This window comes from Papaver somniferum, chromosome 6 (genome assembly GCF_003573695.1).
Source record: "Papaver somniferum cultivar HN1 chromosome 6, ASM357369v1, whole genome shotgun sequence".
In the NCBI taxonomy this organism is placed as follows: domain Eukaryota; kingdom Viridiplantae; phylum Streptophyta; class Magnoliopsida; order Ranunculales; family Papaveraceae; genus Papaver; species Papaver somniferum.
Window position 1 is genome coordinate 100,750,099 of NC_039363.1, and position 12,484 is coordinate 100,762,582.

General features: G+C 36.2%; 1 protein-coding gene across 1 annotated transcript; it reads left to right on the forward strand.

Annotated features, from left to right (window-relative positions):
• The first annotated feature begins 884 nt into the window (after positions 1–884).
• LOC113288592 (zinc finger protein-like 1 homolog) lies at positions 885–7,810 on the forward strand. The gene is made up of 9 exons (XM_026537675.1): positions 885–1,207; positions 1,620–1,700; positions 2,582–2,702; positions 2,895–2,989; positions 4,703–4,774; positions 5,701–5,961; positions 6,177–6,282; positions 6,594–6,780; positions 7,357–7,810. The coding sequence occupies exons 1-9, from the start codon at positions 1,184–1,186 to the stop codon at positions 7,442–7,444; spliced, it is 1,035 nt and encodes a 344-aa protein (XP_026393460.1). The 5' UTR covers positions 885–1,183; the 3' UTR covers positions 7,445–7,810.
• Positions 7,811–12,484: the final 4,674 nt, after the last annotated feature.

The window sequence follows — 12,484 nt, forward strand, 5'->3', positions numbered from 1 at the left end:
AAAGCCCTTCAACGGATGAAGGACATGAAGTATCAGAAAATTATCATAGAAGGAGATAATAGGCCGTTATTAATAGTTGTAATGGTAGTGTCTAGGGTTTTAAATATGGAGATCAGAATATCAATTCCAAATACCAGGAAATCTCGGAAAGTCTAGAGTTATGTAATGTTCCTTTCCAATGAAAAGGTCATGTAACAATACAACTGATAGGCTTGCAAAACTTGATAGGACCAGTATTAGGTATCAATTGTGGAGGAATAATCCCCCGAATGTGATCATAAGTATCTTAGAATTAGAAAGCAAGAACTAAGCTTTCTGTAGTCAGTGTCTTTGTGTTATTCAGTGCCCACAACCTTTTTTGTTTTAATAAAATCTCCTATTCTTGCTCAAAAAAGAAAAAAAAAGCATCACTAAGAGAGTGGTTGCTTGTTTGGTTCAAGAGATGAACGAGTTTTGTAATCTTCTTTTGATGCAATAAAATGGTATGTGTTGCATTATATCGTCGTATTCATTATATCCTTATCTTGTGAGTTCGTCAATCGGTTTGATGCGTGACAAACCTCTAATGCGGAATAAGAAGCATTAATAGCGCGTTTGGATACAAATCTGTTTATGAATTCATCTTCTCCAGAAGTCGAAGTCAGAAGCAAAACTATTTTGCTTTACGAAAAGTTAACTTTTCGATTTCTAGAAATTGTTTTGAAATTTGACAGCCAAACTGACTTCTGACTTTTCGACTTTTAGAAATCAAAAAGCTATTTCTAATATGTTATCCAAACAGACTATTTAAGAAGAAAGACTTTCACCGTGAAATACCCGCCTTCCATACTTTGATATAAGTGTGCAAGGATGAGTACGAACCACCAACTATCACTAAAGCCCGCTGCCCACTTGACCACAATCAAAGCAAAACAAAACCGCTGCCAAGAGGAAGACACCAAAACGGAATTTATGCGAGTGAATGGTCCGATCCATATTTCTCTTACATCTTCCTCTTCCGGTCTTCGTCATTCATATCTCTATTGGATTCACTTTCTCTCTCTAAATATTAAATTTAATATCTGTAGATCCATCTATTCGCGTTCTCTTCTCGATCTACACGTAAAATTAAGAATCCCAATCTTCTCAAAACTGTAAATTAATCAACCAATTCGATTCTGGATCAACATCACCTGCTCATGCGATGGTAGTCTGCAAATGTCGCAAGGTACTCACTCTAACTATCTCATCTTCATTTTCTTCTTGATCTCGTTGGAATTTAGCTTTTAGGTACAAATTCTGTCGGAATTGTTAATGATTCAACCTAATTTGAGAAATTAGGTTAACAGTGTTGGTGATAATTAGACACAACCAGTTTGGATGAATAGAGATATCGAATTTTAGTATAGAGATTTGTAAGATCTGAGTGTCGTTGTAATGTAGTTAAATGCAGGTGTAGGTTACATTTGGTTCGACAATTTGGATATTTTGGTGTTGTAAGAACAGAGATTTTGTGGGCAGTGGGATAAATTTTAGTTGATGCATGTTGTAAAATCTGGGGGAAACGAAATTAATTAAGGCTTTCTGTGGATTTGTTCTACTTTTTTAGTTACTAATTTGAGGAGAGATTTTGACTTCAGGCGACCAAGCTCTACTGTTTTGTTCACAAAGTTCCTGTATGTGGGGAATGCATTTGTTTTCCGGAGCACCAAATATGTGTGGTAAGTTATACCGATTTAGTACTTTTTTTGCTGATACTTGGGTTGGATATGAACTACATTTAAACTGACTACTATATTTTGTTGTTGTAAAAAATTAGCTAAAATGTTAAGCTATTGAATCGTAGAGGATGTTGATTTAACGTTTAAGTTCGGAGTTAAGGTTGGATCTTGATATAGTTTTAGTGTGTTTCTACAAGGCATTTTTGTTTGTATAAAACCCATGAGAGTATATAGATAGTATCAGATAATGTTTCATATAAATTAAGATTTTTCTTATATCAAACAAACAAGAGAATTTGAATAAGAACATTTGGTGATTTTCCACTTGATTGCCTCATGTGTGTTTGTCTACCTTAACTACCAAAATAGGCCACACGTTATATGAATAAGGTCCTGGGTCCCCAGTCAAGCAATTATGTAAGAAGATACGCTTTGTTCAGCTAGTTGCTTAATTCTGATATGAAAGTTAACTGTCCTGAGACCCATGTTGAGAGTCGCAGGTCAAGCTACCTGCATGTCTAAGATACAGGTTTGCAACAGAGATCATTAATGAAGGTTACAAGATTTGACGATTTAAGATTTTGCTGACTTGAAATTCAAGGTTGATGAGGAATATGACGGCAGGATGACCAAAGGGTTAAGTGTCTTAAACCCAAGCATGAGAACCGTTGAGTCTGTTCTGCTGACTTAGTGCCAAATGCTTTTGTGCATGGTGGATTGTTGACCTTGACCACATATGCTGTAGTGCCAAAGAAGTTTTGTTCTATTTCTCCATCTAGTTTTATGCGAATGCATATTCATATTGGACATTATGTAATGCCCACAGTTAAATAGTCTGCCATAAGCTGTATAATAATCTACTTATGTTGCGAATCCTGTAGGTACGTACTTACTCGGAGTGGGTAATTGATGGAGAATACGACTGGCCTCCCACATGTTGCCAGTGTCAAGCTGTACTCCAAGACGGAACTGATACACAAACTACTCGATTGGGATGCTTACGTATGTTATCCATACATATACTAATTTATGTAGATGCAATGATTTTCATTTTTTGTGTGTGAAAGTTTCATGGTCGTATTCTATATCACTCATCTTACTCTTTTTCACTCATTTCACAATCATTTTTATTTCTGTGAAAGCATTGTGGTCTTCTTCTGCATTGGTCATCTTACTCGTATTCACTCATTTCAGATGTCATACACACCCAGTGCTTTCTCTCTCACATTAAAGGCTTCCCGCCACACACTGCTCCAGCAGGATATGTGTGTCCTACATGTTCAACATCAGTAAGATCTGCATACAGAGCTATTCTGATAAATGTTATTTCCTTTTCTGCACCATATTGCTAAATCCAAAGTCTCGCACAGCACTGATATTTCTCAGTTGTTAATGTGTTCTGGCATAAACATTGTCATCTGATGCTCTTGATATGCATTGTCAGATGTCACTTGTCACACATAGTGCAGATATTTAGAAGACCTACTTTTATTCAGTATTTCTTGTGTTGGAAGTTATCTTTGCATCCTCATATTACAAGATTGCTTATTTTCATTTGGTTTACTTTGCTGAAAGTACCATTTATATATTGAGCAATAGGCTTGGTGAAGTGGTGGAGGATACCTGAAACAAGAGGCTTATTAGAAATCTGGACTTTAGATGTAGTGATATGATCAACATTTTGGATGCTTGTTTAGATGTTTCTAATGTTCATCCCAGACTCAGATAAAATATTATTATATATACACACCTGATCCTGCCAGAATATTCTGTTACAAATCTGTAAAACTATTTAATCATCGTAGTGTAGATTGTGACTTGGTTGGCAGGAAGTGCCAACATGCATCTCTAGTAGTGTACAGTTGTTTTCTTACTTTTGATGTTCTAGATACTTATGAAGTGGATATGGGTTCTTGTTTACAGGCTATATGCCTATTAGTTCGTAAGAGACAGGTACCCATTCAAATATTTGTCTCAAACTGAAGGGTTACTTTTGGATAACTCTCTTCATATTTTAGGCATGTATGGATGTACGCAAGCTATTTAGTTGTTCATAACCGATTAACTGTTTAAGATGATGTGGTTGGCACATGTCATTATAGCAGAGAGTTTCACCCTACTTCTCTGATTTATCTATGCTATAGCAAAGAAGTCTGGTGAAATTCTATGATGTGCTCACATGTGTTAGCCACATCATTAAAAAGGTGACACACTATGCTAGGGTATGACGGGGACATATTATTAGTAGTTGCACCACTTTGATATTCCCTTTGAAATGATTGCAGGTAAGAATATGATTATGTTAACTATGATTCTAACCAATATATATTGGAACCACCTAGTACAGTTGAGACTCCTATTCAACTGGTTCCTTGTACATGTCTGTTAAGGATAGATACAATTGAGTCTTAAATAAGAAAATCAACTATGTTTGAGCATTATCTTATATTCTAGTGTCACAAGTTGTGGATTGGTAAAAGCGGTCGTGTGCTACTCTGACTATCACAATTGACATTCTACAAGACTATGATTGAAGAGCTTCAACTTCACGTGGCAATATCTGGTATAATCACATCATAAGAGACTTGTTCGATGTACTAGGTGGCTATTTCTAACACCTTGTTAATCTTTTGCTGGTGGAACAAGTATTGTTTATGATTAAACATGAACATATATTGTTTTGAAGGGCCTCTGTAATGATAAACTACAAAATTGTACTCAAATACCCATACACACTCAAATATATACATATGTATACATGCTCTAGTTTGACCGTAGCTTCCAAATCAGGAAAAAGAAACTGGTGTTGATGGGTTATCCAAGCGGAGGAAGTGCCTGGTAGATATCAATGACTTCCAATAAATTTCTCTCGTCTAGAATTTCATTTCTTAAAGCAACTTAGTTATCTTGTTCAATTGGTTCTTGTGTTCAATTTTGATTTGCGAGGTGTTAGTATAGGGTTGTCTACACTCTCCATCTGCTAATAATACTTTTTTGAGCAGATATGGCCTCCTAAAAGCATCAAAGATTCAGGATCACGTCTTCACTCGAAACTGAAGGAAGCTATTATGCAGGTAAGCTATGTTGTTTTATGATTTTCGTAAAAGAGGTGGTTAGTTTTTCACAAAAAGTGAGGGAATCCACAAAAAAAGGATCTCACTTTGGCTTCAAATCCTATATAAAATTCTGGACGATGTTTTTTTGTTGCATTCTTAGCTAATTTGTCAATCACCATTTATGGACGGGACATATCAAATCTTACTGTAAGATAAATAGTTGGAGATACATAATCAACCAATCACTACGTACAAGGAGATACTTAGTAATCCCTTTTTATGTCTCTTGTATATGTCCTGGTGGAAACTCAGTAACTTTAGGTCAAGTAGACTTTAGATCGGAGAATAAATATAGGTCTATTAATTGAATCAGTTCAAAATGGTACATGACCGCTGCTTTATTGTTCCTAGAGTGATGAAACTGAAAATGCTACATTTGATGTTTAAAGTTGTTGAACTATTACGTCACTGTAAACTTTCTTTACTAGTTTGCCTGTGAGTGCTAATTACTTGGGCAGCATGTGAGGTTTCAGCAGCAAGTTTGTCTTAGACTCTTGGATCAACCATTAGCTATCTCCTTTTATTTCAAGTTTTGCTCTCTACTTGGATAGCAGCAGTACAGATCATTGTTGCTGGGATGCATTTATCTGTGCCCAACCCAATTATCATTGTATTGATGGAAAGTGTACTGCCATTGTGATATTTGAAGTAATAACCCCCCAGTACTCTTTAACATGTAGGAATTTTTGCGATTAAACATGAGATAAACTTGTTTTTGGTTGTACCATTTTCTATTTGTGAATAAGATGTTTTAGACAGCTCCACCGTTTTTATGTTCCCATGCCCCTCCTGCGTGGTGACACCAGTGGGCACAAAAAAGACCATATTTTTACTGTTCATCATATCATTTTATTTTCGCTAACTCTCTCTCTCATGTTATGCAGACAGGAATGGAAAAAAATCTGTTTGGGAATCATCCTGTTCAATTACCAACACCCGTTTCTCGTGCTCCACCCCCTGCTTTTGCTTCTGATCCGCTAATGGGGGGCAGAGATAAAGGTCACACAGACTCTTCAGATTCTGTAGCAGATGGAAATTCAATATCTGGAGTATCCCCTGCAACTGGATTAGGCCCTTCCAAACTTTCGACTCCTGATATTGTGGAAATAGATGAGCCGAATCTGCTGAAATCAACAAGTCCTGGTGTAGGTTGATGTTTGTATTTCATATTACATTTATGGTGTAGTTATTCTTCGATGTTCAACATGTGCATGTACTCATTAACTCGTACACTGAGTTGCATCTTGAAACTCAAGCACGAATATTCGATGACATTTATCTTATGCAGGTGCTAGTTCGTTCAACCTGTACACTAAAAATTTAGTGTCTTATACAATTTTACTTGTATCTGATAAAACAGCCAGTTGCTACAACAAGAAAGGGTGCTTATGTCGATAGGCAAAACTCCGAAATTTCCTACTACGCAGATGATGAGGATGGGAACAAGAAGAAGTACAGTCGAAGGGGTAAGTCCCAAAAGTACTTGTGTTAATGTATTCACCTTTTTGTGTGTGTTGAATGGACCCAGTTTTGTACATCAGATTTACTGGTGGCTGAGAGGATGATTGAGTTTCTAAAATAGCGGTTGAATATGTTGCTATGCTCTCGTTGCCTTCTTAGTTTATGTTGCCATTTGCCATCTACATTGAGATGGTGCTAAAACTTTCAATAGATTTTGCTGCAGAACCGTGTTTTGTCTGCTAGCTTTCGTAAACTTGGTCATCACCTTTTATCAACATGTCTGAAACAGTAAACTAATAGTAGCTATATTGTGCAGGTCCCTTGCGTCACAAGTTTCTAAGAGCGCTATTACCTTTCTGGTCTAGTTCTTTACCAACTCTGCCAGTTACCGCGCCTTCACGAAAAGATGCATCCAACCTTGATGAGGTTGCTGAAGGTCATGTTCGGCATAAAAAGTCGTCAAGGATGGATCCAAGAAAAATCCTCCTCTTCATGGCAATCATGTACCAACTTCCTCTCTTTTGTAGTACTTTTGTCTTAACTTGATGTGTCTATTATATCTTTATGTTCACTTGGGGATTGGTTGGACTAAATGAAACTTGGATGTACATATGGTAGGGACAAATAGATTGGTCAGGCTGCTGTGTTCTAAGTATGCATTAGGAATTAAAAACCAGCTGGCCCTTGTGCTTTTGTAAAGCACTCACCTGTGATTGTGTTTAAGGGTCCATAGTAGGATTCTTGGTTGTGTGTTGAGGGAGAAAGAGAGGTGGTGCATCAGACATTAGTGTCCTCTTATTGGATCGTGACTCTTCGTGGTGGGTGTCATTGGGTTTATAGTTCTTATCCATCGCATCTCTGCCACCTGTAGCACACACAAAGGTTCTGATTTGATTTGTTGTGCCAATTGATTGCATCTCTCTGATTCAACTTCACCTGGCCCTTATGGATTTTGTTTCCGCAAAGTCAAATTGTGTATTTGAGCATCAGCTTAAGATTGGACAGTCAACTGTTTTTTTTTCTTCTTTTAGTTTTGGATTCACTTATTCATATAGTTAATTGCCTCCTTTTTTTCCCAGGGCATGCATGGCGACGATGGGTATTTTGTATTACAGAATATCACAAAGCAGTCTTGGTGAAATCGGGCTTGATGATGATCCGCAATGAGTGAGGATATCATTGTTTACCCTTCCAATGGAGTTAGCTAATTTGTGAAAGATGCAGTTTCAAGTGAGCTTCTCTTGTCTTATCACAAGCACTCAGAAAGAGCGAGAACTCATGATCGTTATAAAATTTTTCTCGCAGTGTCAGTAACTCAGCCCTCTGGCTTCTTAATGTCATTTACATACTTTTTTCTTCTTTTTTTCTGCCCTGTCATTACGTCATACATCATACATGTTCTAGTTTTGGAGTTGAAAAAAAAAAGCTGTGTTCTTCTTTACTACTTTTGAGTACTTCTGTTTTCCAGTGTATCATATAATAAATTGGCTTCTGTATCTCTTCAAATTTAGGCTTGCAAAATCATAGTTTTTACTTATAGTTTGCTACCAGATAGGAGGAATTCGTGGGTTGTTGGTGGTAAAGCGTGTGTTGCAATTTTTCCCGAGGACTAGTAAGGTATGCTAGAGCAGGTTGGAGACTTGGAGCTGTAAGACTTCTTTTACTGCTTTGGGTTGCATGCACAGTATATCTTGGCACAAAACTGAAGGTCGCTCATTGTGCAAATGACTGCCTGCAGTCCTGCACGTAGCTGCCCTGGAACATATAAGATGTCTGCCAAAGCAATTAATCACTCTTTATGTTCTTATGGATTCCATGAAGTTTGTCATTACCAAATTTGATTTCTGTTTAGTTCCCCTCTCCTTGTATGAACTAGGGTATTGAAACGTGTTTTATGTCAAATCTTCCCACATATTCAATAAAGGGATCTCCTTGCAGCATTGGCATTAGGAGTCAAAACATAACCCGATCAGCTCAGATGGGGATTTGATCGCAGTTTGAAGTGGTTGATTTTGATCCCTGCAGTAAAACTGAAATTTTACGGGTGTGTGCAACCCACGAGATATTGAAATATTATATTGGGCAATCATACTGAAAAATCACTGTTGTATTCCCAGCCAATACTCACCTAATCTTTCAGGTGCCAAGCACGACGTGCCGAACACTAAATTAGTAAGTTGTTAGAAATAGAACTCCAATATACAAAAAGTAAATGAAAGCTCATATATTAGTATATGATTTTGATATTGATTTTGATGACGATTACACATAAATCCCATAAAATCAATTAATAAGTCGCATGTTGGAGAGTGGTTGTTTTACCTGTTCCAAATATTTCTTCCCCATGGTCCCGTTTTTAGTTATATTCTTCCTCTTGCAATGCCTCGCCTCCTCTCTGGATCAACATCAACAATACCTACCGAGATTTTACAACTTTGTATAACCTCATCAAAAAGGAAAAAGAAAAAGGCCGAATTATTTTGTTTGATGACTACTTTTCAAAGTCTCGTTTCAACGCGGAAACCCGTGTTCTTTAGAGTATAAATAAATTGTTCCATAATTGTAAAATTTGTTAAACTAATGTTCTTGCACGTCTTTCTCCTCCGGAAGGCCTAATTCATTCAATGCAGAGGGTAACTGGTCACCCAGGAACTATTTGTCTGTCGAGTCTCTTTCAGATCTAACGTCACGGGCAGATGCATGGAATATAAGTTATTCCGAGCAATCAACGTAATGATGATACTAGCCAAAGTGCCATCATATGTCAACACCCTTCACCTCACACAACTAGAAGGTTAATACACGTTTAGTTCACTTTGCTAATTTACTCATTGAAACATGTATATGTTGTCCAATGTGCTTTGTAATAACTCCATGCTCTAACAAAGCTGGTCATTTCACTTGTCAAGAACAAAAGCACAAAGGAAAATACTGTTTTTCTTTAACGGAACAAAGTAAACAGATTATAATCTCAAACTTCAATTCCACAACAATTGAAGTCTTACAAATTAATTCCATGTACTTTAGTTTCGAATATACGTACGACGTCATAACTTAGAGGGGCATCTTATGATTCTATTTTTATTTTCTTTTGATGATTTTAAGTAAACCAGTTGAAAATGAAAATCCAACCTATCAGAGCCATTTATTTTAGAGTTCAGATAAGCATATACTTGGGTATATTGCCTTCAAAATCAAAATATACTCAGGTATATATAAAGCTGCGCGTTCTAACAGCTCAATATGCAAAAAGTCCTTTGCTAATAATTTTTATTTGATGTAGCCAAAATCAAAACAAAAGAAACAGCCTCATATTCATCGCAAAAAGTCAAATCGTAATAATATTTTACAACGTATGCAAGTACTCAAATGTTTCACTTATATCTGTACCGAGTAATCCTTTGGGAGGGAAATTTTCCTGGGCAGTACTACTGGTAAACTATATGGAATGAACCAAAAGTTGGAGTATAATGAGCCGTAAACTGGCTGTAAATGTGATTTTTATCTTAAAGTGTTCTACAATGCAAATGTCTTATTATTTTGGTTCTGACTGAGCCATGTTGATTTATTCCTAGAGTCTGTTGTGGAAATTGAAAACAAGATTCCACATATGAAACAACTTAGAAGATTATCTTGCTCATCTATAATGAATGATCCACTTAATACAAATTGCTTATATGAAACTCAAACAAGTGGGTGTGTTTTGCTTGATCCAAGTTTAGGGAAATATAAGACAATATTGAGTTTTCATCAAAATAAAAATAAAAAAAATTATAAAAATATGAAGAAGACAATATAGAATAGGCAGGAAAAGATTTTACACCCAAGTAAAAGATCGTATGAACAATAATTTAATTGAGTTGCTTGGTCAGTGATTTTATGTGATTTCTTCTTGTTAATATTTATTAGTGTTGAAGTTTGTAATTTGTCAAACATAAAAACTAATCCAAAATAGACCTGCGTTAAATTCATATTGAACTAGGATACACGGTAACACAATGCGTTTCATACATGAATCATAGTCCAGGTGCATCTCAAGCAGCGGCAGAGCTAAGAAGCATGATGTTTAGATATTTTGAGGGTGTAAAAATGTCTCTTTGTTGTTGCGCCATGAATATTGTTGTGTCTTACACTCTCACGAAAAATATATAAATAGATCATTCTATGATTTTGTACCTCAGCATCTACCCTTTCAGCTGTACATGGTAATTAAGGTTACATGTTGCGCAATGTGATAATTTCGTAAGGGTGTGGTGCATTTCAAGAAAATCATTCTACAATAGAGTTTACTCCTGATTAAACTTCATTTGGCTCAGAAGAGCGAAATCAATACCAATACGAAGACCACAGTCGTCTATGTCTCCCTGACTCATCACTCTCATGTCAACACCACCCATTCCACAAAATTTTATAATTTTTTAGCGCGTTTTTTGTTGCTGTTTTAAAAAGCTGAATCCAAGTTTATAGTTTTTTCCGTAGCAGAATCATTCACGCCCCATAACCGAGTGACAGCTTCCAAAAACTAAACTAAAAATGTGTATGTGCCCCTTTGTTATAAAAAACTGAGCAGCCAAGAGCTTCAAGTAACAAACTCTAATTTGTGGAGATAATACATTGTCATGTATGTACTTAGACTTACTCCCATTGGTTATTCAGGAGCTAAACAGTTTTAAGTTATGGTTTCTTTCTTCTACAATGGCCGGCCTTGAAAAATATCTCATGGGATCTTATGATTAAATAATGAAAATCTAGTGTTAACGCGTAAAGATCAATAAGAAGCCCGGCGTGGTCTTAGGGGGTTAGATAGATTGGCCCCTAAAACAATCATTTCATTTTTTTCAAGTGTTTTTTCAGTTCATCGAATCGATCACCATCACACTGGCAAATAACGGTTTCGGTTTTTTCATTCCGATTTTCTTTATCTAGTTAAAAAAAAGAAACAAAATCTATTCTTGGTGATATCAAATTTAAGCGCGACAAGGCTTGAGCATTTTGCTTTATAGGTGATATCTGGAGCATATCTTGAGGGATGTCGCAGGAAGAAGATCGCAGCCTGGCAAGGGGCATAGTAGGTTCAAAATTGGACCTAGGGAGGGACAGTAACCTAACATTTTTCTACCTTGACCAAGTACATTGCAAGAAAATGTACTTTCGTTATCTTAAACTGCGGAGGTTTGGAACCACTCTTGCTCATCAAAAAAAAACAACAACAACCACTCTTAATTTTCTACTGAAAGGCCATTGAATTCAAGTCAATTGTGACTTTAGTTTCTAGTTACTACTGATGGTGATTCATTGGGTCGCTAAACAATTTAATTATTACTACTAGATAATTAAATTGTTTGATACAAGTCAAAATGACATTGGTTGTTTCCTGGTGATTTCCTTTCCTTGTCTTTATAGCAATTCCCTGCATGGTTTTGGCTCAATTTATTTTTTTTATCTTTCTTGTTTTTCTCTGTGATAAAGATTGATGAAAATGATATTGTTTCATAGTATAAAAAATAAATTATGTAATTCTTCAGTGCATCTCACAATTTGTTGCAGTGTATCTGATTCTAGCATAAATGAAATCATGTTATTACGTGACCTGGTATGTATAACGAGGTTAGGAACTCCATCTTTTATGAGACGATAAATCTCGAACATCCATTGGTCCAAGCTTAATATGGATAAGATACATGATCAAGCCAAGACACACCCCTCATCCAATATATTGGTACCAAGTTCAATCATTTGAACAAAAAACTTGGAGATTTTTGGAAGAATATCTTTGGAGACAAGATCAAAGTCTAGCGATCTTCTTGTCTAGGTTTAGGTTACTATAATTGGAATTGATCATAACCCATGGACACGATCTACATTCCACCTATCAGCATTTGGTTCCATATTCCTAAGACCCTTAAACAAGATTCCCTCTAAAAAGACCATCCATCACACGTCCTACAACGTGCGGCTCTTCTCAATCTTTCTCTCACAAATTGATTCTCTAAATATACTAACTTAATCACTCTTCATTCTCTATCAATCATTGCCCTCTGATACATCAATATGATCATACGCATTGTAAATAGAATGACAACTAATAGCCGCATTTCTTTAAATCTAAAAATCCATCGTATTTCAGTAGCTTTCGCTTTCCATGTGAGTTGTATATGGGTATGGCCCTCAGTTTCAAAAATCAAACAATGGTTAAAATATAATGAA

Bases quoted from the DNA above. Each gene is read 5' to 3' on its own strand.
- LOC113288592 (XM_026537675.1), top strand. From the start codon at position 1,184: ATGGTAGTCTGCAAATGTCGCAAG. The intron at 1,208-1,619 runs GTACTCACTCTA...TTTTGACTTCAG, and splicing joins TAGTCTGCAAATGTCGCAAG to GCGACCAAGCTCTACTGTTT. The intron at 4,775-5,700 runs GTAAGCTATGTT...CATGTTATGCAG, and splicing joins TGAAGGAAGCTATTATGCAG to ACAGGAATGGAAAAAAATCT.